Genomic DNA, 27,766 nt, shown 5'->3' with positions numbered 1-27,766 from the left:
ACTAATTGCAAGAAAGGCTTTTAATATGAAATAGTTCTTTGGACCATACAAAACACATGACAAATACAAACATTCGACTCAATGAAATAACGCAATTTATCAATTCGACGTAAGCTATTTTAATTGTTACTACAAAACCAATTACGTCATCCAAAGTGATAATAGAGTGAAAATGCTACTTGTTCTATTTTCTTCATAACTAAACTTATCACCGAAAACAACTCACTAAAATATTTAATTTTTTTTCATTAATATATTATTTACAAAATTTGGTCACGTGGTGGAAGTTTAAAAATGGTAAACAAATCTTCACCAAAATGCTAGTACCTGTTCACACAGTAATCAACATACATAATTATACACTGTACAATAAATACCATTATACCAAAAGGTGCGCGCGTGGGCCTAAAATGGCGACGCGCACTTCCAAGGTATGCTGCTAAACAATTATATACACGATATTCAACATCAATTTTATTCATATGGCTTCACGCATGTATATATATATATATATCATATTGTTGTATTGTGGATCTTATTGGGATAAACACACGGCCAATTTTATACTCTAATGATGAAAATAGTATATATTAAAAATAATCACTATTGCGGGTAAATCTTCTGGGACAGTAGTACAGACACAATGCCTAGAATAAGACAATACAAGATAGTTTGTAACATAAAATAGACTCAAATCATATCTTGATACAATAGCATTTTTTGTTTTGCCAAGTTTCCTTGAAAAATAAACCAATTGGATATTGGTATATGACGACACACAACATATCACTGTTTCGAATAGCAACAACAATTCGAATGACCAGGAAAATCCTGGTCGATTGGACACACGGAGAGAAACAAATAATTATTTTGTTACACTTAAACAAACTTATAAACATAATACAATCTATCAAATAACTTTATATGATGTTTACTACGGTAATTGTTTTAGAAATATTATAATTATTATTAATGATTTTAAATGTACCCACAACTTGGCACATACAAGGTTTTGCATTATCAGCATATTAAGTAGTTTTAATATCATTATACCGTACTAAAAATATAAATTTATTTCTAACTATTAAACAGCAAAAAATATATGTAACCGTTACAGCGTTATCCTTCGACTTGAAAACACCCATACCGAAAGCGCTCACGGGTTATATAATAAAAGTGTTGATATAATAGGCCTACACTTATTTTATAATATTATTGTATAAGATTGTCTATTTTAAATGAAAATGTGTTATATACTATATACGTGACATATGAGGAACTCAACACACTTAATATTAGAAATGATGAAGAAAAAACCGGTAAACTTTATTTTGAATTAAAAGTTTAGTCTCAAATTACTAAACAAATTTTACGATATATTAGATTAATTAAAAATAATTTTGCATATTAATTTAATTCACTCCTGGCGTTCGTTCTTGCCATCATGTAAATTAATATCAAATAAAATTAAAACCGGATGAAACCTAAAACGTTTTTTTCTGCTAAATATTGTTCAACAAAAATTAACAAAATTATATCGTAACTATACATGTACTTTAAACTACTAAATGAAATAAAATCGATTTTGTGTTCTTTCTGTTATTATTTCCATACTAATGCTTTCTTTAAATTTTACAAATCGATGACGCTGGTTTTTAGCCTACGATATGTCTATTCCCTAGCAACCAACAATGATCGTTCTCAAACTAATTCGATTCGTGTGAAACACCGTAACACTTCGCAATGCTTTAGCCCATGGCTCCAAGCACTAAATTGTATTCGTCAATTTTGAAGCTTTTCTTTAAAGCTTCAGCAGCCGAAATCTGCTACAAAATTCGTCAAAATCCGATCAGCTATTGCTAGCCGAGATTTTCTAGCCGCAGTTCAGACGGCGAGGTTACTCCCTTCTAAGCGTTCGATTGAGCGATGAGGGGTGTTGTACGGAGATCGTAGATCGCGACGGGCGCGTCGTCGCTGTTGGCGATCTTTCATCATCATCTGCAAATGCGCCATTTTGTCTCTGGTGTGTTTTTCCTGACGTGCATCATCTAAAAATGTAATAATATAAAAATGATAACTTGCACATAATTTTCACACACTTTTACTGGTTACGGATGATATTATTTGAAAGTCATGGTTGCAACAATTTGTCAAAAATGAGGAGGCAACCTATTTGGTGGATTGGTGTATTAGCAAACCCTTACAATTTGTCAAGCCCACCTTTGAAATGCAATACGCAATTTATGGCCTAATATAACATCATTATTATGTCACGTTTTCTCTTAAAAATGGTTGCCTATGTTAAATTGTTTCCGATATAGATAGAAGTGGTTCTATTTCATTCAGGGCACTATCGGCGTCTCCTTTGAAAAAAAATATTGTATAGGTTTATTATACTGACCATTGGTTCTTCTTCTGAAGTCCGGCAGTCCTCCGGTGGCGTTGTTCGTGTTTGCCATTGGTGCACGTGGTCGACTTTCCAACAGTTGCTTATACATTGGTGCAGCTTTTAGAAGATCATTTAAAATTGACGCAATCGTGTTGATATCCCGTTTCTGTTTGCCGCCCTCATCACACGCAGCAGCCGTATTCAATGAGCCTGTAACAAATAATGTCGTCATACAATAATTCGAATCCATGGAAGGCAATGTTTTTTTCACCCTTCTCATTCAGAAACATTTCCTTTGAATAAAAATCAATGATATTAATAAATAACTGTCTTTAAAAATCAATTGCATTTTATGGTCTAAGCACCGCGGCAATGGTAATTAATCAAATGAGCCAAACTGCATACAAATAACTACCCCAGCCGCACCCCACCCGACTGAGAGATTTGACGATGCGTCACGAACATAAAGTACACGCACATACACGGTTTATCAAATATATACAATTACGAATCAATTTACATTGCAATATTTAATATAGGCAAAGAACTTATAACACAAGAATCTCCTGTTCGTCCGAAGCGCGTAACAATTTCGAAAGGCATTGTGGGATAGAATAGAGCTATGGGTGGCGCCATTGTGAGCCATGGAGTAGGGCGCCCGCATCAAATTAGAAAGTCAAAATCATAGAGGGGATCTGCTAATGCTCTAGGGGGGATAGAGTAATTGACTGAGGAGTAGGGCGCCCGCATCAAATTAGAAAGTCAAAATCATAGAGGGGTTCTGCTAATACTCTAGGGGGGTAGAGTAATTGACTTCCTAGTTTGGAGGGGGCGCTGCTCCATGCTGTGAAATGGCGTCGCCCAGTTTGACCTTTTAACCCTGTACTTCCGATACTGTGTTTTGAATGCAAATTGAAGAACAGGAGATTCTTGTGTTATAAGTTCTTTGATATAGGTCTAGAGTGAGTGATGCATTGTTATGGGAAAATTTATTTAATATCGACAGACAGCAGGCGATCCCGAAAGTCACCATCCCCACCATCTACATTACAAGAAGTTCGAATTAGAATTCAAATTAAAATCATATTTTGTTTGTTGTCGGAGATAACATCGAAGTTGTATTGTTTATTTTTAGTATTGTCTTTTGAATAGGGGAGTGACCACGGTTTGTCATACACGTCGAGGTGTATGCAATATTTTGCGTATGTTCATTTTATAGGTCAAGAGTGGTGGGTGGGGTGTAAGCGACCATACTCGACGCCTCAAATGTATTTTGCCTACTACTATGCCGAATGGCGAAGGTTTTCGAACGTAACTTTTCTTGTGTTATAAATGAATAATGTGGATGTAATCGTTAACAAAATGACAAGGAAACGCAATCCACTCTACATGACACAAAGTAATCCATAATACGTTAGCAACCGTTGCTGAACGCGTATGATGTCATTCACTATGTTGCTAAGGCTGTGTCCTTTCGGGAATTATTAAAAATTCAAGGGAACTGACATGACATGGCTATACTATTGCACAGCATATACTGCAGCGTAAACGATAGTAGAATTAGACGGTGCGTAGTGAAGACCATTGTGTTGTATGCAAAATTGGAGTGATCATCCGTTGACGCACTTCGACGTTACGTTGCCATGGTTCCAAATTAAGGATTATTGACCACAAAGTCTTCGGAGTTGTTGAATTGTTAATATTTTAGATGACCTTAAATGTCAGAATTGGTTGAATAACTGCTAAATGATCTTTAAAAAAACTCATCTATACTAATCCTAGGGTTAGTACGCTGTGTACTTGTATTATAGGTATTGGAACGACTACTGGAACAATATACAGCACATTTTAATGTACACTAAAAAAAATTAAATGTCAAATTTCTGGAAAAAAAGTATTGTGTCGACCACGTGATCAAAATATGTTCATCAAAGGTGGCTTCTGAATTAATGAAATATCTATCACGTGACTCTGAATGTGGAAAATGACAGAGCGAGGACGTATCGATGACAACGCAGTGATGACGTAATAAAATGCAACATTTTGTTTTCATGCAAAGAAATATTTCAAATCAATTTATCTGGTTACAATTACAAGTAATAATACTGTAAAAGTGAAAGTTATTCTTTATTAAAAATATTCTCATCAAGAATATTATTAAGATAATGATTGCAGATTATAATGAAAACACGTAAGTAGAAGTGGAATAATAAATCTCACGTGTTTAATTCACGCATGTAGCCTATTGCACATGGCTGATTTCTAAAATGCCAACTGAGAATATCACGAGGCCTTTTAAACATCCATTGACTTTAAAATGCAGCCTAATTTTAACGACAAATGACGTTTGAAAATTGAACTGGTTGCTTCTTCATAAAGTAGGCCGTTCATTCACAAAATGCCAACGACCAAATGAGTGAAATCCAAGAATTCACATAATGTCGACGTTAATCGTATAAAATACCAAATAGTTTCTCTATCGCGGATAGCATCTGCGGTTTTTTGTAAGCTAAAGTATTAACGAAACTGGCTTGGTCAAAAGCATTAATACCAGTTAATCTTAATGGCGAATTAATATAGGACCCGAAGAAAAAAATCTCACATTAGAATGTATAAATGAAAATACAGGTCTGTGTATTGTTGGTTTCGCTAATCCGGTGGAAAGGAGGGGAAGCTTCCATGTTATACATTATTGAATGACCATTATTATACAAACGTGTAAGCCTATTGTGATAAAACTTGGAGATGCGGACCTGGTGCTTCTAAATCTCTTGATCCTCCTAACCAAAAACCAAGACTGTGCTGGCCATACACATTTATTTGTATGTATTTCTGGTGGTCCTTTATTAGCGGTTGATTTAGTAGATTTTACACCTATTTCTGTCCGCAACTACATACATGCTGTTATCGTAAAGATTGTACAACATTGGTCTCAACAGCTATTTGTACTTTTCTGACTTAGGCCTATCAGTGTTCATTATTAGTATATTATTTGTCTAGACGACCAAAGAGGCTAAAAACGAAACCCCAAAGCTCTCATCCAAGACGGCTATATTCTTTATGACAGATTGCTATCGTCAATACGTTCTATCTTGAGAAATTTCATTTTAATCGATGAAGATAAAAGTTATGTATTGAATAGGAAAATAATTACGGCCACTGATACAAGTTACAGGATGCCATTCTGAAACCTGAAAAAAATAGGCATTGACGTAGTCACAGGGCTACCTAGGTAAGCAGAATGGCGGTGTCACGCCAAATTAGATGACCTAGCCTTGCGTGATACATACCACGCGAACCTAATTTGGCAATTTCACTTAATTTGGCGTTACACCGGTTCCTCCCCCAAAGGACAATGACGGACATTTTATTGAATTCTTTATAAATGTACATTTACATATTCATTATCTTTCTTACCGGAAAACGTTCCCGAAAACACACCGGGAGCATAATGATTTACTTGATCAATACAGGCACCTGTTCTAGGCCATGATTGTTGATTCTTGTCTCTACATGCCGTTGGTGATGTCGGAGGAGGAGACGTCGGGCTGGGCGGTGGAGAACATGGAATGGATCGGGGATGTAAATGACAAGTGGGCTGAAAGAGTAAACAAAAATCAGTCAAACAAAGTGCATTTTAACAATGTTACGTAACGGACACTCGTCCGAAAAATACCAGATTCTGTGTTGTATTTTCCACAGTGTCATAAGAAAATCCCGAAATACAGCATCTCATAGTACGCCACAATGGTGCATGTATCACGTAAAGTTAGGTTAAATGGTTAGGGTATGATACCAAAGATTGTGGTGCTAAGTAGGCGATTCATGCAAAACACATATGATGCTGTATTACGGAATGTTCCTATGATACTGGGGAAATCTAGATACAGATGTTCTAAAGCCTCATCAGCAAGTAATTCAAATGTTTAATTTTAACGGGAGACATTCTATACCTTTGGAAAAAAGCGACATGAAAAAACAACAACAGTGTATAATTGATTGAGTTATCAATATTTTGTATTCTTTTTTCAATATCAGACATTCAATGACACGATATTATCAGACGTACACACTTGATATATTATTCTCATTTAACAGTCCAACTGCGGTATGAGTTAATTGCTGACAAGGGGGTGGATGTCAATTAACCGGGCAGACGTGTCACCCCATCAATTCTTAATGAATGTGTTCTTTGCAAAACACAATGTATCAAGTGGTTTTAAAACCACAATAGCGCTCATAAACACTAACTCGCGGTCGAGGTGATATATTAATTTCAATGAAGTGATAATCTTGTATGTCATTTTAGAGTCGATATCTTAATTAATTTGAGACACTTGTTTTTATGATTGGTTATGACTTGCCATGACTTAAGCTTAATAATAATAATAATAAGATTTATACAGCGCACATATCACTAAAGTGCTCAAAGCTTAGTTCCCACTAGCTACGCAACGCAACGCAATCTACGCAATGTAAGAAAATGCCCTTTTAATAATTGTGTTTTCCCCCTCCTGCGTGAAATCAAACCTGCGATGTTTGCAGCAATATTGCGTCGTCGGTTCCCACTTGTGATTACGCAATACAACACTTTGCGTCGATACGGCGCTGCGTTGCGTTCTAGTGGGAACCACGCTTTAGCAGGCTGACCTTACGCCTAACGTGCTGTGTAGCATGTGTTCACATACGCGATGTATACCGAACACGGACAGAAATACGTATACGACGCTAGATTCACCACACCCACCTACAGTGCACATAACTTATACATAAATTCTACACCCAATTCTAGTAGTGGCAGGAGGTCATATCAATATGACATTATTATCTGTCCGGTAACAAATTCTGTATGTATGTGGCGCCTGGCAATTATATAGTACGGTAAATTAGGGTTAGACTTGACTGTCTATACAGGCGTACATTATTGACAACTTTCTTTATATAGAGGGATAGAATTATGTGCGAACACATTGTAGAATCATGCGATTCAACGAATAGCATGATTCTACAACGTGTTCGCACATAATTCTTGAATTTCCTATTAATTTGATATTTTATTACCGCTCGTTGACTGAGGTGTTGTCACCATCTCAATCACGGCACTGCACATTCGTGTCAATGTCAATTATAAATGCCAAATTCTCCCATAAATGTCACACAAAGTAGGCCTAATATTTATTCTAAGGTGACCTTTGACAAGAAATTATTCATCGCGGAAACCCCATTCCAGACTGGGTTTTCTTCAAAATACTCGGACTCATTACTAACATGTAGTTTTATTAGCGGTCGCACGTACGTAAAAAGAATGATTGATAGGCCTAGAAGGTCGAGCGTAATGTATTGCCACAGTGTTGCTATGGATACTTCATTTGATGCGACGACAACGTTGTCTTAAATTGATCAATTCCGCTGGCGGCTAATTAACATATTGCACATGAGTTTAAAAAAAAACATATTTCTTGTACAGGTTTCTAAATAATTTATTTTCACTGGTATGGTCCTTGCAGGCATAAAAAATAAGCATAACTAATTTTTCTTAGGTTATGTAATGATAATCTAGAACGCCCACAAAAGCTAGGAGATTAAAACCTCGTCTGCACGTAGCATGTGAAGACGTCAAGGACGCCAGCTTACAAGAAGTAGCGGAAATTGTAGTTCAGAATGTTTCAGGAAAGTTTACACAGAAATCCATATGGATCATAACATAATTCATAGGTCAATTCAATATGTTTCAAAAGTTAGTAGTCTGCTTATGCGCATTTTTGCTATTTTACGCGTATATCTATACCAAAATGGCCGGTTGTACTGGGACGGTTTTGCATAGTCTTACATTCGAACCACCCTCGTTGTGGTGTATTTTCCTAATAATAAACACAAAAATACGGCTAACGAATTCGGCTACGAAAGTAGGCATATATGCTGTAATAAGTTTTTTAAGAATAGGTAGACTATGAAGGTACTCTGAAATGAAACCACCGAAAACCATTACGTTTATTTCGTTAACGTCAGACGGAAGAATTTTTGTACATAGGTGACGAGGTAAAAATACCAAAAGAAATACATTATTAATTAAGGAATAGTTTGACATACAATCCATTCGGCGAGCACGTTATGTTTTCAAGATAGGCTTTCATTATAATTATTTACGATTTCACCTTGTTTTTCTTACTTGCAGTTTAAACCCAAAATCGAATTCTTATGTCGTAGGCGATTGATTGATTCTAATTGTATCATCACCAGAAATCAATCAACAATTGCGCGTGTGACGATGTAAAATTGCGCTAAATCAATACACTCCTTCAGAAAAATGACGTATACGAGTTCACATTTAGATAAAGCGTGGTTGGTTACTCCTTACTCCTCAGAGATTCGCTTGACCCTCATTTCAAGTTCTTATATTCTCAACACACAAATCATAGGCCTACATCATGAAATGTAGGCCTACACGTTCTTACTACAGTATCCCCCTGGAAGATGACTATATATTGTATGGATGTTTTGAAACAAATAGCTGTGTAATCTCCCCCAGAGGACGAATGACCTTGTCCGGATAGAAGTAGGCCTACATGAATGCAATGAACATGAGCAATGTGAGGGTAAGTGTGGGTTGCAAAGAGTGTCAGCTGAGAAGCAGGCGACAAAAGAACGAAACAACGTTTTGTTTGTAAAAGAACAAAGTAGAGTTTTGTTGTCGGGCATTTAAATATAACTACCAGGTGCAACAATAATGGTTTATAGGCCTATATTACGCATAATAGTTACTTTCGTAAACGTCACAAATTAGTGGGGCTAGACACTGAGATCCCAGGGCATCACACTGTTTGTGACTATGAATTGAAACGTAATTTTGCTATTATAAAATGTAATGTTATGAGTTGTATGCGAATCCCATTGGCTCACTTACCGCGTCTACGGCCGCTGGAGCTTGACTTGAGGTATTTCTTCCAAATGGAGTTGGATTGGTAGATGAATGTAATGGACACTTAAGTTTTCCCCTTCCACCATTTGGACTAGCGGCTAGTTGAAGCTGTACAAACACCATGTGGTTACCCCATCGTAACGCCAATGTCAAGGGTTGTTTCCCATTTAAAAAGTCATTAACCTGATGAAGATAAAAAGTATAGAGAAAATAAACAATTGATATTTTCTTTAATGTACAAGAAGCAATAAGAGAAAAAGTAAATGTCATACGGAGTTGTATATGACGTCATCACATAGTTAAGGTTACTGAACCGAATACATAATTATAGGCCTAAGCGTAGTAAAGAGAAATGACATGGTTTAGTATTATATTGTACAGTACGTTAATTACTAAAAGGGCACACGCCAAATTGAAGCGAGTTTTCCACGAATACTTAAATAAACGACGTTGATATTATGCCATCCATTTGTAAAGCGACGCGTGGTACATTCACAATTTCTTTAATATGAAATGTCTCAATGTAATTTAAAGTGACTAAATTGTACGCTACAAGAACACACCAGCTGCGCACGCGTCGTCGCAGTCGTGGATCGAAAAAAGAGCCGGTACCTGGAATTAAAGTTTGTGGTGATATTTTGGTAATACATTACTGCAGTAACGGTAGCCTACCATAATGTGTCCATTGACAAATTGAATTAAACATAAACTACATTCCTTCATTCTGGCGCTTTGTTTGACTTTATTCAAATATGAACTACGGTGTGCAAAATCACACAAGACAAGCTCATTTTGTATACAAATCCCAGCCAATAATTTAGGTTCTAGGCGACGATTCGGCTTAATATTAATAACTGAAATATCAACATGTTGGCACACATAGTACGCCATATGTATAGACCTACTTTAGGTAAGATATGATATCAAAGAATAAGTGCTAACAACTAGTACTTTACTGGTAAACTTTGAACATGTCACGTGACTTTAAAAGTTAATATTTTTTTTAAATAATTGTTAGGAATTCAAATTCCAGAATTAGTGAAGAAGAGTATGGTACCGTAATATGGGACGTCCGGTACATAGCGAACAGACTGGGCGATTGGATTTTCACAATACAGGTATTGTGGTTATGTAATATATTATCTCGTTGAATCGACATTAATGACGTCACTAATATCCACACAGAGGATATGGAAAGGTCACGGCATTTGACCATCGGCGTGTCTTTGCCAACTCTCTTTCAATTTATTTAATAATCTATATTTGCTATTACGTTCTATTTCCTCGTATGGTATTTCAAAATATTATTCCTGGTCTTTCATCGTAACATAATGATAGTGACAGTGTTTATATTTTGAATTATTTAGGTCATTAAATAATCCGTCTTTCGGAAGTGTTCATTGATTAAATTGAGTCGAGAAAGTGCATCTAGGCCTACACAACGATGATGAAATGCACAATCATTCGTCTTGTTAAAATTCAACGGAAGCAGTAAATTACATTCCGTACCATTTTAGTTGCAATCTTCCCTGAACTAATTAAACACAAGCCTTCGTGCTCTAAATCCGCATTCTTTGTAGGCCTATCATTGACACATACCCTATGTGCCTCTACATTTTCAGAGGGGGGATTGTCCCTCCCTGTAAGGTACCGCAGCAACTCCCTTCTGTCGGAAACGTAACCCTGCTTTTACACCATCCATCCAAACACCCTCCATCGTCCAATCACAGCGGATCGGCGCCCTGTTGTTCTTCCCTGATAAACTGATTACTAATATCAAAATACAATAACAATAATGAATAATAATTACAAATCACAAATAATACTGATAAACCAGGCATGACGAACGATCACGTCAACAGTTTTTACGAATAATAAACAATGACTCATATTTATATCTTTATAAGTTCAAACAGATAATTTGTAAACAATATAGCAATAAGCTTATCAAATGTATGTTTTGAAACGTCATCACAATAAGTGCGTATTTTACCCCACTTGGTCGATACAAATAAGATAATAATTATTATAGATATAAAGTATACGTATTTTACCCCACTTGGTTTATGCATAGAGATATTATAGTGAACTATAATATCTCTATGGTTTATGTATAATAAGATTAGGTCCTTATCATAAATTACGCAGTATTTTGTGCATCGTAAGCAAACAAAAATATCCTCTAGGGTTTAGCGTTCATTCTGTAGGCCAAGTACGGTCAACAAAAGAGCGAACAGGAAACTCTCGTTTCACACCACTTCAAACTGCACAAAGGGAAGCGTACGATTGGAATCCGATTTGGATTTACCGCCCCCGCACATAGTACACCGAACCAGAAACAATACAGGATGGTACCGCTGGTGGTGGTGGTAGTTCTCAAGACATGAACGCGCGAACCACGCGTGGCATCTAGCCTTGACTGATCCAATTATAACGGTACTTCATAGGCCTAGGCCAACGTGAAGGAAATCATTTTGCAGGGGTAAAGCATGCAGTGGAAATTGAAATAATTATCTAAGGAGGAAAAATAGTTTTCATGAATGCATATGCGTAATCCAGATTGATCCATTCAACTTGACACATTCCAATCCCCCGTGAAATTTGGACACGGTCAGTATTATACCAAAGAATGATGTTTACGCATTTCTCACAATCGTTAATTATCTCATTGTAAAGTAGTTTAATTGCGTACTGCGGTTCTGACGGCAATTCGACTTAATATAAAATATAAATAAACAGTTTGGCGCACATGGCGTATCACACTTTAGCTGGATTTACAGACAAAAATCGCCAACTGGAATAGATAATAGATGACTGCAACATAAAAATGACAATAATTTTAGGTCTATAGTTACTTAGTACACACATCGCATAGTGCATGCTACATGTACCTTGTCTTACGGGGCACCACAACCCTCCTAAAAATGATTTAGTAGATAATGTTTGTCCCAAAAGATTCTTAAACACAACGATATTCGTAAAACAAAACAATCAATGATCGTAATTAAATTGTATTAATTGATGTGTAGGCAGCATATTGTTGCAGTTCTCTTTCAGTTTCGACAAATTGACCAACTGCAGTATAAAAACAGTGGTTTTATGTATCTGAACGCAATCAATCACACCTCTCTAAAAAAAGTATGTGGTTAGTCCAAAAATATGTAGGAGGGGTGTATTAAAAGCTGTCGATTTACACAACTGTAAATTAGCACTACACAATGACGTAATAAAAACTAATACAATAATCCCATGGGCATAGCTACGGATGAAAACGCAATGAATCAAGAAACTATATCGATATTGATTTTAATTACGTTAATATTATCCAGGTTAGTCGTGAGAACTGTAATAAACGACCACGCTTTTTTATCCACAATATTTTGTTGAGTTGTGTAATAGACAATGTAAACCCAGTAATCCAGCCCACGAAATCAATTCAATTGTATAAAAATTGATCGGGACGCGGCACAACATCACAGGGTATATACGTCACTAAAAGATGATACTGCATATTTTAATTTCATAAATCATGGCCTCGGTAGTGGGTAGATAGAACCACATGGACGCTTCATGAAATGTAGATTTAATATATTTAATATATATTATTTACGTTGAAGGGTAATCTTTATTAAAGTGTTTGAATTCATGTCGACGGTTGAGTATTATGTAACCGAATGATCGCGCTCTGCGCAGCGATGGTGTTCGTAAACTGCACGGATCTCGCTGCGCACTCGTATAACCATATTATACGAAAAACGTTGAAAATAATCAATCAATATCGAAACATTTTCACTGGACTAGGGCCTTATCGATCAATTAACTAATATTTCAATACCCATATCAACCTATCATCACGATCAATAATACGAATCAATAATTTCGATATTTAAAAAAAAATTAAATTTGTATTTATTAGATTTATTACAACAAACGCATTTGGTGGTGGATATTGTTATCTAAACAATTATTGTTTACGGAATTCAATAATTAATAATAGCCCACATTATAAGCGGATTATTATTAGCATAATAATTAATATAGAATTTGGTTTTTGCATAGGAATGTGTTTAAGCTGTGGTGTATTTTTAACAGATATAACCAAAAATAGGCCTATACAAACAAACTTTGACTATGTGCAATTAAGGTAAAATGTTGTGGAATCGGAATATACGAATTTATACCGAAAAAGGAGTAAAACCTGTATTGCAATGCGATTTAAGGCTATCGTGCAGTTTGATGCAGAGTAACGAGATAACGAACTTCACAAGATGACGTCAAAACACTAGCTAATTCATCCAACTGTGACACGACAGCGCGCTAACTACGTCATCAACCAGCGTGTATTTTAAAATGTATTTTATCTCTTTCTCTATATAAATCTATACAGTGTAAAATATCTAAGCTTTTTAATGGCCTTTACAATTTCATGACATGTATTAAATGACATATAATGATGCACATGCGCAGTGTTTATTTTAATGCGACTATTAAGTTAATAATAACCTCTTATGAGGATTCAATGAATTTATAAATGTTATTTCCTAATCCTACAATTTGAACAAAATAAAATTAGTAACCATGTATACTGAGTTGACATTCTTCACGCAAGGGTTTCACTAGACCAATACACCCGGAGGAGAATTAGCCATAATAATAAAAGTGTTGGCATTCAAAAAAAAATTAACGTATGGTTTGTAAATGTCAAAGTGTGATAAACGTGATATTGGCGAGTATTCCAAGAACAAGATCGACGACGACAGCAAGTAGGATTCAGTGAGAACATTTACCTGATGTAAATTAACTCGAAGAATCATCAATCGATTCAATATTCATTGTGAACACGTTGCATGTCATCTTTTTCAACCCGGTTACTGTTTATGTTAAACTCGTTTACTAAATTCTACGAATATTATCATTGTTTCAGCTAATAGCCTAATCCACGATCATAAATATGACACAGATATTATAGTTACCGACCGTACTATAATATAAATACTGTACTATAATACTGAAGGGATCTTATCAACAATTATCATACTGCAGTAACTGCAGTAGGCCTGCTACAATAACGTATGGTATAGTTTGTTAAACAATGTGGAAGTTTATGATACAGCTACTGCAATAAACAGTACATTTGTACCTACCTATAATTACATAAACAGGTTAAATAATAAATAACAATGTTACTACAATAACTGTAATATAATATAATGTGGAGTTTACAAGCTCAAGTAGTACACGTATGAAACGCCATTTATCTATCTTGTTACTATTAAGTCAAAACTCCGTTTGGAACCCTGACTATATGATCCATACCAACATTTGCAGACGAACAGACGTACGGTATTAAAGGAACACGTTGAATGTGTGCATTCACGCTCTCTTAGGGATCAAATATCTGTAAATCATATTTTATTGTTTGTTAAATATATCAAATCATATTCCACCAGGGGTTTATTTCGACCGACCTAGGCCTATATTAGAATATCCCGTGGGCGTTGGAATTCAGGTCCGATGTGATCATTTCTCTTTCGTTGTGGTGCAATTGGTTGCTTACATTTCTACTTGTGTCGCGGATGGGCATAGAGACGCAAATTACCCAGTGACATTTAAGTATAAGGTCACTATTTATATTACACTCAATGCCCACGTACATTCCAGACTGGTCACAATAGTGAGGACCACCGGTACCGGTGAAATTCGAATTGTGGAATTCATTTCATGTACTTTTTGTATGGCGAGACCAATAAAGTTGATGTATTCAGTATAATTGTCCTTGCTCATGATTACGGGGCGTCGAACGCAGCAAAAGTATAATGCTAAAATACAGCTCAATGGGAAGGGATGGATGAGAGTTGGGAATACTATTGGTTACGGCCATTGGAACTAGTCCAGAAGATGAAGATTCACCTGTACGTCACTTATGCTGCGGTACCATTTCGGTAGGCCTACACACCCACACGACCACAACTGTATTGATTTCAACATTTACTTAACCTACACGACTTATTAAACAAGGGTTAAGATGAGGTCAACTGTGTTACACATGTAATCAATTCCATAGTACACACACCTCACCCTGGAATTGGACGTTATTCAAACAATAGGGCTTTTTAAATTTATTTTATACAGCTGGGCTAAAAATAATACAAAGTAATTCCGTTTAAGGTTTCAGGGGGAAGAATGATGCATTATCCCCCGCATATTATATTTTAATTCAATTCGACATTATTCGAGAGATTTTTTTAGGTCAATGAAAAGAAGGAACTATATATTTCTGATTTGCAACGCAGACTCAAGCACGATATTCACCTTGATTTTCCGTCAGATGACATTTGACATTTAAAAAATACATAATAGAGTTTAAAGCAGCACCAGTTTAAATTCCCCGTGTTTTGTACAGGCTTGTAATACACTCAATGATGAACACCACGTACACGTACACCAGAGTGACATGTATACAATTATTATAATGGCAAAGACAGGCTCTAATCCTTAGAGTGGTGACCTAATGCACCAGGGTGCAGTACGGTACCAGGATGCGCTCATGGGGGAGGGAAACCCAAACGTAGGCTATACCAGGGTCCGCTATTAAATGCACCAACGTGCTACTAAATGTAGGCCTACTTGAGTTCCAACATTCCTAATGAAAACTTTAAACACAAGGCGTCCATCGACAATAGAAAGGACATTCAACACTTGCATATCTAGTTTAAATAAGATATTGTGCTATAAATAATCTATTATTTGCAAGGTACTTCGCAATTACTGTATTGTATTGCGGCGTTATCGGCGATAAAGTGCTGGCCTTTCTAATCAACTTGGTTTTCTCGGTTCAGTGGATATTTTTGCCGATATTTATAAGGAAGTGAAATAAAATCACATGATGTTTTAAAACTGTATAACAAATGTCTTTGTTGGAATTTAAAAATGCGGAACCTCTCTGAGGCCTAAAACTAAGTCGCTATTAACATACTGTAGGCCTATAATATAGAAAGTTTGTAAATCTTGGCGCGGAATAATAAAAACATCACGGACATTTTTATTGGTTCTGAGAAGATTATGCAATGTATACCACTCAACAATATTGTTAGAAATTTAAAACAATATTTAGTTGCTGATTCACTCATAACTCCAAGTATCGAAATGTAGTCCGTTCCTGAGATTTATGATATTTCAAAATGTCAATGGCAAATTTACTTTTATAAATAACTTTCTCCGTAGCATCGAGTTGCACCAAATTACGAATGACCTTTCTGATCACGAGAGGTTTTATGATAGCGTCGGAGATTATAAGCCGGTTGTGAACTTTCAAAAATCGTGGCTTACTTGGCTAGAATATCAGTGGATCATGTATGTTTGAAATTTTTTAGTAAACTATCCAAGTATTAGACCCTAAGTTGTAAGTTATTGTCTTTTTCATGATTTCAATGGCGAATGAGATTGTATATAAACAACAAAGCGTTCGCCATTCTCTAATTAGGATATAGAGTTTATTCTTTCTTTCTTTCTTTTGTTTTTCTCGATCACTCAGGCGTTAATATACACAAAATATATCTTTGATTGTTACTGTAAGCACTATGTTAAAAGAGCTTGGGCACACAGATGTATTGTTCTAGGCGAGTAATGTTCATATCAATCAAACTAAATGATTGATATCTATCTCACTAAATGATTGATATCTATCTCATTATAGTGTTAGGTCTACATTGTTGTTGCCCAATTCATTTTATATTGTACAGTTCCTACCTAGTATTCTATATGTTTATTTCTTGTAATTTTGTATTTTTAGGTGTCAGTTCAATGGTATTGTAGTTACTGTAGTTGAATTGTTTTGACATGTTGACCTACGTCGACTTTTTATTGTAATGTAATTGTTATTTTCTATATCATGTTTTTTTTTTTTTGTATATTTCTCTTGGATGCACCTTCCATTTGGTCGAGTGCCACTGTTGTAAAAGTGTAATCTCCAAATAAATTATTATTATACCAAATAAGTCTACTCAAACAATACACGATTGTGAACCGGTCAGGATATACGCCTTTCTTAGAACTAGTCACACAAAGCATGCTATAAAATTGATAGTCATGACACGGTTGAAGTTGTTAATTGCTCACACTGCTTGACGGCTTAATGTTGTCGCTCATACAGCAGTAAGTAAGGATAGTTTTCACAGAATGAGTGTTTTTTTTTATTTGAGCTTAGTAATTCAAATGCGAACCTATCTGTCAGCGGAATCAAACGATATGAATCATATTTCATATTGATATTAATGCGTGTCAGTTGCAGCATTGATCTGATCCCGTGTCAATCAGTGCATGGAGGATCAGTTAGTAAAAAATGCTATTATCCACACAATGTTGCCGATTCACACAACTAACCGTTTATTGGCTTAGCTCTCTTTACAACCGAGTATTCAACTCTAGTGTTTAAAAAAGGACTATTAACAGTTAAGCCTATCATATCAGTTTATGTTTTAATAATGCAGATATAGTGAGGTTCCGTTTCGGGACGGTAGACTATGGAGGAAAAAATTATTTATTTTTTCCTCCATGGGTATAGACAAAGGAGACAATATTTACAAAAGATTAATCTGCGCATGCGTACAACCCTGTTTGTCTATCGTCCCGAAACGAAAACTCACTAATAGGTATCACGAAATCCCTTACCTGAGTATCTGACAGGTTCTGTAGAGCTTGAACCAGATTCTGGTCATACTGCGGTCCCTACGAAATATAAAGAAATGTTAGTCACTTTCATATCTTGTCTTGTAAAGCTGGTGCCCATATATGGAAACGACATGATGATGTCATATCACTACCATATTTAAGTATATCACTACCATATTTAAGTATATCACTACCGTATTTGGGCACATCACACTTTTTTTTTATCAAACTAGCTTGATAGTATAGACAGAGCTTAACGCAACTACTAAAAATCGGTTCCCAGGAACGCAAAACGACGCAAGGACGTGAGCACCATCGCAAACAATTTTACCTACACATCCGTCGTCGTTGCGTTAAAACTAAGATATTTTTATTAAAAACTAACTAAGATATCTCTATTGCTTGAATAAATGACAGCTTGGCGCGTCATAGTTGCGTCCATCCAATCAATTGGAGAGCAAAACTGCAAAGTTACTCACCACGTCTAGCCCACTTTCAACCACTGGTAACAAAGTAAGGGAGCTGCCGTCTGTTATAAAGTTCTCATGCAACGTACCTCTAGTAAGGTGCCTGAAAGACAAAACATGCGCATCACATTAGTTTATATAAATATAATTATGACTTTCCTAGCTCAAGAGCTCAAACTAAAATAATTTACTAATTTGTATTACTCACTTCTCAATTATTCACTGCGTTGTCCTGATTATTATAAATGTATGGTTCATTCTCTACTAAAGAACTGCAAGGGGTCCTAAGGTCATTTAATTGGCATAATTCAAGATGGTGGATTTATGACGCATAGTACTACAGTAGCAGTATGTGGTTTTAAAGCCGTATTAATATTTACGTAACAACGTAGATTAAACTTATGTTGCACTTTGCTTTCCTAATGTATTTCTAATTTACACAAGAAGGTCACAATTATCGTATTGACTTGTTAATGGAGGATCTAGACGTCGACCACAAATGGCTCACTGGTACAAATTTAAATCAAGATTATTGATTTTTGAAATATGAACTAAATAAGACATTAGAGCTTAAACCACGCATTTGGTACGTCAAAGGTCAAAGGTGAAAGGACAAATATCGACACGATGGATCATCGAACAGTTGTTTGAGATTGGTCAACTCGCGTGCATACCGCGCACGCCGTTTACGCACATCACATCAGCCTGCTAGCATCGAATAGTTATCTGGACCCATACGTGGCTCTGAAGGGATCGGTTTCCATCTATAGATTTATAGATAGATTTTTTTCTCTACATTTTGTTCTTTTGTTTCAATTAAATACTGCGGACCAATAGCCTACGGTATACATTATCTGATAAATACTTCGAAAATGAAGCGAGCACCACTTTAATCTATGTGAGACTTGAGGTTATTGCATTTTACCCTTCTCTTCGTATGATTTTCTCTGAACACCTGCATTCGCGAAAACGTGGTTTCATTACTTAAGTCATTTCACAATTAGCATTTAATATCCACAAGGCAAGTAGTGCAACGACCACAGAACAAAATGAGTATATCCCACGCCATTGACTTCATGTTGATACAGTGCAGTTAGGCCTACTTTATTTTACTTTAAAAGATTTCTCAGACAGACTAAAGCAATTGCATTTTTTAATTGAAATTATTTTTTGTTTTATTTTAAAAGGTAAAAATTATTTAATAACATAATTTAAAACTAAACACTATGTTTCACAAACGACGCAGAACAATTAAAAGCGTGGTTCCCACTAGAACGCAGTGACGTATTGACGCAAATTAACGAAAGTGGGAACCGACGACGCAACAGTGCTGCAAATATCGCAGGTTTGATTTCGCACAGACGGGGGCAAACACAATAATTGGAAGGGCATTTTCTTGCGTATGTTGCGTTACGTTGCGTCGCTAGTGGGAACCAAGCTTAAAATCTCCAGACGCAAAATCAGGGCCTCCTGGCTCTCTGGTCGTGCCAGTCATAGAATGGGAAGTCGTTCACATTGGAAAGAGGGGAACTCAATTTTCGGGATCTGCGCCAGGTGACGTTTCAATTTGTTTTGTGATGCTTGCTTCAGTTCCCACATAAAGCGTGGTTCCCACTAGAACGCAACGCAGTGACGTATCGACGCAAAGTGCTGTATTGCGTAATCACAAGTGGGAACCGACGACGCAATAGTGCTGCAAACATCGTAGGTTTGATTTCACGCAGGCGAGGCAAACACAATTATTGGAAGGGCATTTTCTTACGTTGCGTCGCTAGTGAGAACCAAGCTTAACATGGACGCAACGCAATTGGACGTGAGCTCAAAAACGTTGGATTAATTATCCAAACTGTCGCTTGTCATTGGTCAACTCGCTTTCGTTGCACTACGTCCTTGCGTTGCGTTCATCTATTCGCCCTTTTAGCGTGGTTCCCAATACGCTGTATTGCGTAATCACAAGTGGGAACCGACGATGCAACATTGCTGCATTGGTGTGGTTGAAAATCGTGAACATTTCAATGTTTACGTAGAAGATCGCCGATTATTGTTAACGATAGCGTCGACAGGACAACAGGCTTAAGCGTGGTTCCCACTAGCGACGCAACGCAAGGACGTAACGCAACGCAATTGAATTGACCAATCACAAGCGATGGCTTATTCGTTTGTGATTGCTAACTGTCTATAACTTCGCTTGTCATTGGTTAAAACGCTTGCGTTGCGTTTACGTCCTTGCGTTACGTTCTAGTGGGAACCAAGCTGTACAGAACTAGCCCATTATTTAGTATGTAGAAGGTTGTGATTTCAATTCAAAGTGCGCATAACTCCGGAACACAGTTAAAATACACATGTCCTGAAATGTAAATTGCCACAAAACAAATTTACAAACGTTTAATAAAATAATAATACTGTACTGATAGAATCTAGAGTAAAATTATTGCTTATAACAAATTCGCAAACACAATTACATAATAACTGAATAAATACTGCAGTGTAAACGTGATTTAAAGGCTCCCACGCAATTTTGCGCGAATCACACCAACCACCAACAATGATGTTTGGTATTGTATAGTTGATAAAACCACAACAATAGATTCAAATCGGCCACCTTCAGCCACAAGCTGTAACATCATTGTTGATGTTTGATTGTAAAAAAATCAATCAGCCTTCACAACGATCTTCCGCTGAACAAGCAAGAGTTATGTACTCATAACCTCAGAACAGAAACTGAATTCGAAATTCCCTTCACAAGACTAACTTGCAGTCAACAGTTTATACACATATATGGACCAAAATTGTGGAAAGAATTCACTTGTAATGGTGGTAATAAACCGGTTATCTTAAAGAAACAAAATAAATGTATAAAAAAACAGGTTAAAAAATACTTTTTATCACTATATGCTGATTAACAACACCTTTGTTTATTTAAGTTCTATATACTTGTTCTTATGTAAAAGGGTCCTACAAAAAAACGAAGCTATAGCTTTTTTATGCAGGATCCCTGTTCTCAGTTGTACTGTAATTATGATGTACTGTAATTGATGACTAAATAAATGTGGAATAAATGAAATGAAATGAAAATGAAATAAATGTGTTTAGTGGTTCCCGGAACCAAATATAACACACCGATATAACCAATATAACTCTATTCTACTGATTTTTTAATTAACAATATTGTCACACACAAATACAAAGGACCAGTGGCTTAGCGTGGTTTATGCCTACCAACTCCGAAAACATAAACGCGGGGAACAAAGTAGGGGTGACGGTTTATACATCCATAGACTGGGTAAAGAGGATACTGTACTACTAAAGCGTGGTTCCCACTAGGACGCAACGTAACGCAACGCAATAACGTATAAACGCAAAGTGCTGTATTGCGTAATCACAAGTGGGAACCGACGATGCAACATTGCTGCATTGGTGCGATTGTAAATCGTTAACATGTCAATGTTTACGTAGAAGATCGCCGATTATTGTTAACGATAGCGTCGACTGACGTCGACAGGACAACATGCTTATTAGATTGGTTTACGCACTTGCGTTGCGACGTCCTGGCGTTACGACGACGGAAGGAAACCAATCTTTACTACAGAGGAACATGTTTACTTCCTCCGTGCACATAACCACACTGTGATTCGTTCACGAGTTTCTCAACATTCTTACTAAATCCTTAGCATGATCTTTTATGACGTTGCATTCTTATCACAGGCAGTAGGCAAAGCGTATAATGGTTACATAAAATTCAATAATAATTACACGTTTCTAATCTGTATACGTTTACAATTGACCTATAAATACAATTCATACATCTACCCACTTGTGAACGGTACGCGCGTGGGAGGTCAATTGTTCATGCTTTACAATATTGCAGAAAAAATATATATGTTAGTTTAAAATATAAAATGCATAAGAAGAAAATTAAAATACTGTGTAGCTAAAATACAACCGTTTATAGGTTGGATGTTCTTCGTGCAGGAATGTCAAAAGATGAAGAGCTGAACATTCTTTGCAATCAAAAACCAGGTACTAATCAGTGCCCACGCATTCTGTTCCAGGAAACGCTCGTGTGGTTGATAAGCATGACTATTTTAAGGAGGTGTGCGATTTTGCTTTATTGTATAGGTTATTTGTAGGTCAATATAGTGTGTGATAAACGAAGACCTTGAGTTTTGAATTAATTTTGATACATCGTTTAACGAGCTTCGATTACATTGTTAACATTGGTCGCATGTATCCTATCCTATCTTATAGATAGACGGTAATTATAGGACTGTCCTTCCATAATACAGGTCGGGCTTTTGCTAAGGTCTCCGAGATTCAGGCCTAGGCCTACTGGTTCCCCGACTGGTGCACGACACGGGGCTTTCACGAGGGGTTTCAATTTCAACTGATACACCACTGTAGGCCTACCCTGCTACCCGATTCAATATAACGGCACTAGTTTACTTCCTTTCATTTCTGGTTGGCCGGCCCTAAACATGTTTAGAATTCAGTATTGAAAATCTTGCGGTTAAGTTCGTCTTTCGTTTTCTTGCTAGTGTTTACGGGAACTGTATTTATTGGAACAGAGACTTCGGGGTCACTAAACATTAGAAACATTTTCAAATAAACTTTGGTTTTAAAGATAGTAGCATGTAGTTCCGATCGGAACAAACAATTTGTGTAATATTATTAGTAGGTGGCAATGGTTCCGCTAAAATGCTTTGAATGCTTGTACTGTAATTGTATAAATTATAGTTCGAAGAAGATGTCCTGATGATGGCTTTCCTGTTATATGCCATTCACATCTTTCGTTGTGGTATGTTGGCTGCTGGTTCTATTGAAATGTGTTCACTGGGTGTATTGTATTTTAATATTTATACAGTCAGTAATACTATCTAGCACTGCCATTGCGATTCATTCAAATAACCAACCAAAAGGATTATTCCAGCGATATTTAATTTGAGTTTGAGTATCTTTAAACGCAGTTTCATTCAGATGACGTCACGACGTGTATTATCGGATGTTTTGAATTAAGCCTACTTCCATATCAAGCATTCCCTGCAGGGTGTACAGCCTACCTCAATGCAATGAAAGGCTTAACGAACTTTGTGTAAAGAGCAAACACAAAGTACATAAAAATAAATAAATAAAACAAAATGAAACTTATTATTATGCCTAACTTGGTTATTAGACTTGTTTTCAGCAAGGTAGCTGTAGGCCCACGATAGATAATTCGCGCATAGATAATTAGCCCTATAGGCGTACGTACGAATAGTTCCAGGCTTCACTTTTTTTAGTGGTGTCCCAGATGATCACGTACGTGCACATACCTACATACTACTGTACTGCCTTTGTTGGCGGTCCCAAAAATGGTATTTATATTAGAAACATTCATGTTTGTCTGTAGGCCCACCTTACACACACAATTAATAAATGTTCAATTGTGTAATAAGTACTAAGTGCATTGCCAATTTAATGACTACAATATTTGCAGAAAATTTGCTTACAATGCTAATAACATAAAGAATCTTCCTTTGATTAAAGGTTGGATGAAGTGTGAGGGCGTTTGTTTATATTGTAAATGATTACAAGGTCATTATATAAACACAGTGCTTTAATTTCATGTCATACGTGCACGTTCAAACTTTAAACGCAGTTATAATACATAAGACATAGTGTGCACCACTATGTAGACCACCAATAATACAAAGTCGTACTACGAAACGCGCTGCGCGAAACGCTCTGCACGATGCGCACGTACTTAAGACTTAAATACAGGCGTTGAGAAATTAGGTTTCTCTATACACATAGTAATAGTAATTGTTAGAAAGCGATAGTAAATACAGGAAGCGTACAGGAAAACACAATCGCAATGATGTTCATTTGATTGTGTGACCTTTCGTACAAACGGGACACTTGCACTATCCAACATATATAGGCCAGCCACCTAGACTGGGGCCTAGACCTAGCCTACTAGTACTAGTCTATACTATCTAGGTCTGAGAGTATAATCTTTCTCCATTCTGAAGATTGAAGATGATGCTGCAATCAATAAACAAACTAGACTAATAATAATATATGCATTCATCAATAATAATTTGTATGATATATGAATGTTACTTACGTTTCCTTGAACAGAAGCGACAACCTTGCTTTTGCAATTCGTAACTGTCGAGCGATTTTAGCCTTCAGCTCTTCAACTGTACTTTGTATTGGGACGTGTAATGAGAACCTGCCTCCTGTTGTCTTTTGCACATGCAAAAGTATGTTTCCTCCGTCGTGAACGGTGCTTCTACCCCGAATACTTGTGTCGAAATTTAACGTCATCCTCCAAATCCTTAGATACTTCACCTCAGTAAAAAAAATCGCCTCGTAATAATCCCAGCAAGATAGCGGTAGTGTACGTTGTTGTAGTCTAAATGGCTAAAAAAGACTCGTTCTACACCGCAAAACCATCATGATCTACTGCATCGATGAGTAAATTATGATCATTTACAATGATTAATCTATATATGTGGAACAAAGAATGGAATGGTTATTGATGAGAGGTCCTAGGCTCCCCTCCTTACTCCCCACATAGCAAGCCTACTTTTACTTTAGGAGTAACAGACATCGAACGACGTTATTCATTATTATTGTAGCGCTCCAGTAGCTCAATAACCAATGAGAATCGTTGGGTGATTCCATTCATAAGTAGGGGTACTATGATTTGTTGTACTGTATTACTTAATATGGAAGTCATCTTGTTTACAAAATTTAAAAGCATAAGGATTTACTTTAAAGATATAAATCATATTGGATAAAATGCAAGTATTTATAGTAATTATATTATTGTTAGTTGTGGACGATTAATGTAAGCCTGAATTTTGTAATATTTCTGAATTTAAAATGTATGTCCATATTAACTTCTTAGTCGTCCAGATGTGTGGGTGTCTCAGAGGTGTCAATCAGTTCAGTTAAAAGTGTCGATTCTGTTCAAATTGCAGTGGATTACCAAGCATTTTTGATTAAAACATTGTTCAACGGTGTATCGATCACTGTTACTGCTTTTGGTATCATATAATTATTCAGGCCCAGCATCATCTTCATCATCATCGCAACAACAACAACAAATAATCCTGCGATTACTAAAAGATATACACTATATTTTTTCTGAAAGGTCATATTTTGTTTAACTTAAATATAGGACATTTATTGCAATTGAGATTGATTAAAGAACATTATCGTTAAAGCCTGTTTAATATTCTCTGAGAGGTTCTTGTGAAGATAGGGATTGTTTCGATTTCCGACGACCAAACTACGTCATGTGTGCATTGTGCACATGCGGGAATATCGGGACGTGTGTCCCCACTCCTCCTCATCTCGACACAGGTTTGATGGTTTGTAGGTCCAGGCGACGACGACACATCGATTGACTTGACGTCGATACTCGGTGGTCGCAAATCGAAAGCTCCATATTATCGTTACTACGAACTTTTCCGTGTACACGTTTGAGTTACCGTAATTAATAGGGCTACAGTATATGGAAAGATCGTTAAGGCATTTCAAAAACTAATCGAAAGATTCTATGACGCGTTTGTAACGGAATATAACACTTCTTGAGGATTGCGTTACCACATAATTGATAGTTTATCATACGTACTATAATACGTGGACATTGGGTAACAGAGATGATGCGTGGTGTGTGTATGACGTATTCAATAATGTGTTTCTACAGACGCAATAGCTGCAGTGTTTAATATAGAAATAAAACGTTTATTTATGCATGCATGCATGTTGATCAAGACAATCACTTATTAGCCCTCAACCTTTCCATAAGAAATTATCTGCCAATGGTGTTTTTAACTAATTCGAGCGTTATTACAGTAAACAATGACGTCTATCTGACGCGTTTTGATTTGAAGTGTTGTGTTTATATTGAATAGGCCTACTGTATTTCAATTCATACTTTTTGCTCACACAACAAAACAACAATATCCGGCTTTCTTTTGAAAGAACTTTTGCAATAAAACTATTCTATTTAGGAAGTTTTAATAGTTGCTGTATGACCCTCACCACAAAAGTTATAATTTGGCTTTTTTTTAATTCACGTATGCCGTAATAAAGATGAACAAAACATGAAGATGAATGTCATATCAAGCTAAAATTGGCCATAAAATTATTCACCTTTACCAAACAAGGTAAACAGACAACATACAGATTTTGTTTTAAAAGACAAAATATACAGTTGGACCGACACATGTTTTGTTTCCCTTTAAATTACGTGTTATCAGGTAATTGTTTCCATCTAATTTATTTAGTAATTAAATAACTACTCTTGGACGTTACTTATTCAAACAAAACATATCTTACCTATTTTTTTTTTCAGGGTGGGAATATAATGAATATAATGTAATAAAATATTTTTATTTGATTTACTCGGAATCATTCCGAGCCGTTTCTGGTACGCATGGCCACTATAGTTCCTTGTAAATCGCTTCCTGGTTTAGTTCCCTGGTTGTGCCAGGCCCTGGTAACACTAACCGGAACTACGTCTCCTTGAAGTCTTAACAGTCTCTAATGATTTAAATGGAACATCTATAATATCTACGCTTGATACCGGTATGCACCGTATACAATACACCCGGTTCTCTGTATATTTCTCCATGACATAATGACATTATCTGTCCAGTTTGAAATCATAGGAAAATCTAATAAGAAGTCATGTAAAAATTAAATTACATTATGTGGGGGCTGTATGTTAAGGTTGTGGTTAGGTTTAGGTTCGAGCCTTGATACGGCGGGAGAAATAGAGTACCGATAATCGGCTAATATTGTAATGCATTTTAGTGACTGATACAGTGAAATAAAACTGTCCGCATCGACTGCATGTTATGTGACAAAAGATAAATTCATTTTTACCCACAATAAGATTAAACGAAAAGCATTCTCCTGCAATATGCAAAGATAAATACAAACAAAATTAGAAAAGAGATGCCAGCTCCCACCGGAATTAAAATAACGATGGGTTCCGAGCCGGAAGAAACGAGGGCCTACGTATGCCTGGTACAGATTAATATTACAATATAATGAGCTAACCTACGCTCATTTTGCCTTTACTATTATATAGGCCTAACCATTAGATCCTGTTTTTTGTTGTTTAAACCTTGTATTGTTTCCTATCTTGGACGCAACGAAGTAAGCGCGGCACAATAATTGACCAATCACGACGCGATGAATCATCAGAACTTCCACATGTGATTGGTCAACTCACTGCGTTGTGGGTGAGTGGGAACAAATATTTAAAAAAAGCCCGGTGTTCTTGAACATTTATCACAAAGGAAGCCTCAGAAAGGCGTGGGC

At 36.3% G+C, this 27,766-nt stretch overlaps 1 protein-coding gene across 1 annotated transcript; it reads right to left on the bottom strand.

The window, feature by feature from the left end:
• Positions 1–95: 95 nt before the first annotated feature.
• LOC140051203 (midnolin-like) lies at positions 96–25,042 on the bottom strand. The gene is made up of 7 exons (XM_072096340.1): positions 24,549–25,042; positions 18,458–18,548; positions 17,979–18,035; positions 9,294–9,491; positions 5,807–5,987; positions 2,402–2,599; positions 96–2,048 (listed from the first exon to the last, which is right to left on the bottom strand). The coding sequence occupies exons 1-7, from the start codon at positions 24,749–24,751 to the stop codon at positions 1,885–1,887; spliced, it is 1,092 nt and encodes a 363-aa protein (XP_071952441.1). The 5' UTR covers positions 24,752–25,042; the 3' UTR covers positions 96–1,884.
• Positions 25,043–27,766: the final 2,724 nt, after the last annotated feature.

This window comes from Antedon mediterranea, chromosome 6 (assembly GCF_964355755.1).
Source record: "Antedon mediterranea chromosome 6, ecAntMedi1.1, whole genome shotgun sequence".
Classification (NCBI taxonomy): Eukaryota; Metazoa; Echinodermata; class Crinoidea; order Comatulida; family Antedonidae; genus Antedon; species Antedon mediterranea.
The sequence above is the reverse complement of the archived record's forward strand: the minus strand, read 5'-3'. Positions and strand labels throughout refer to the sequence as shown.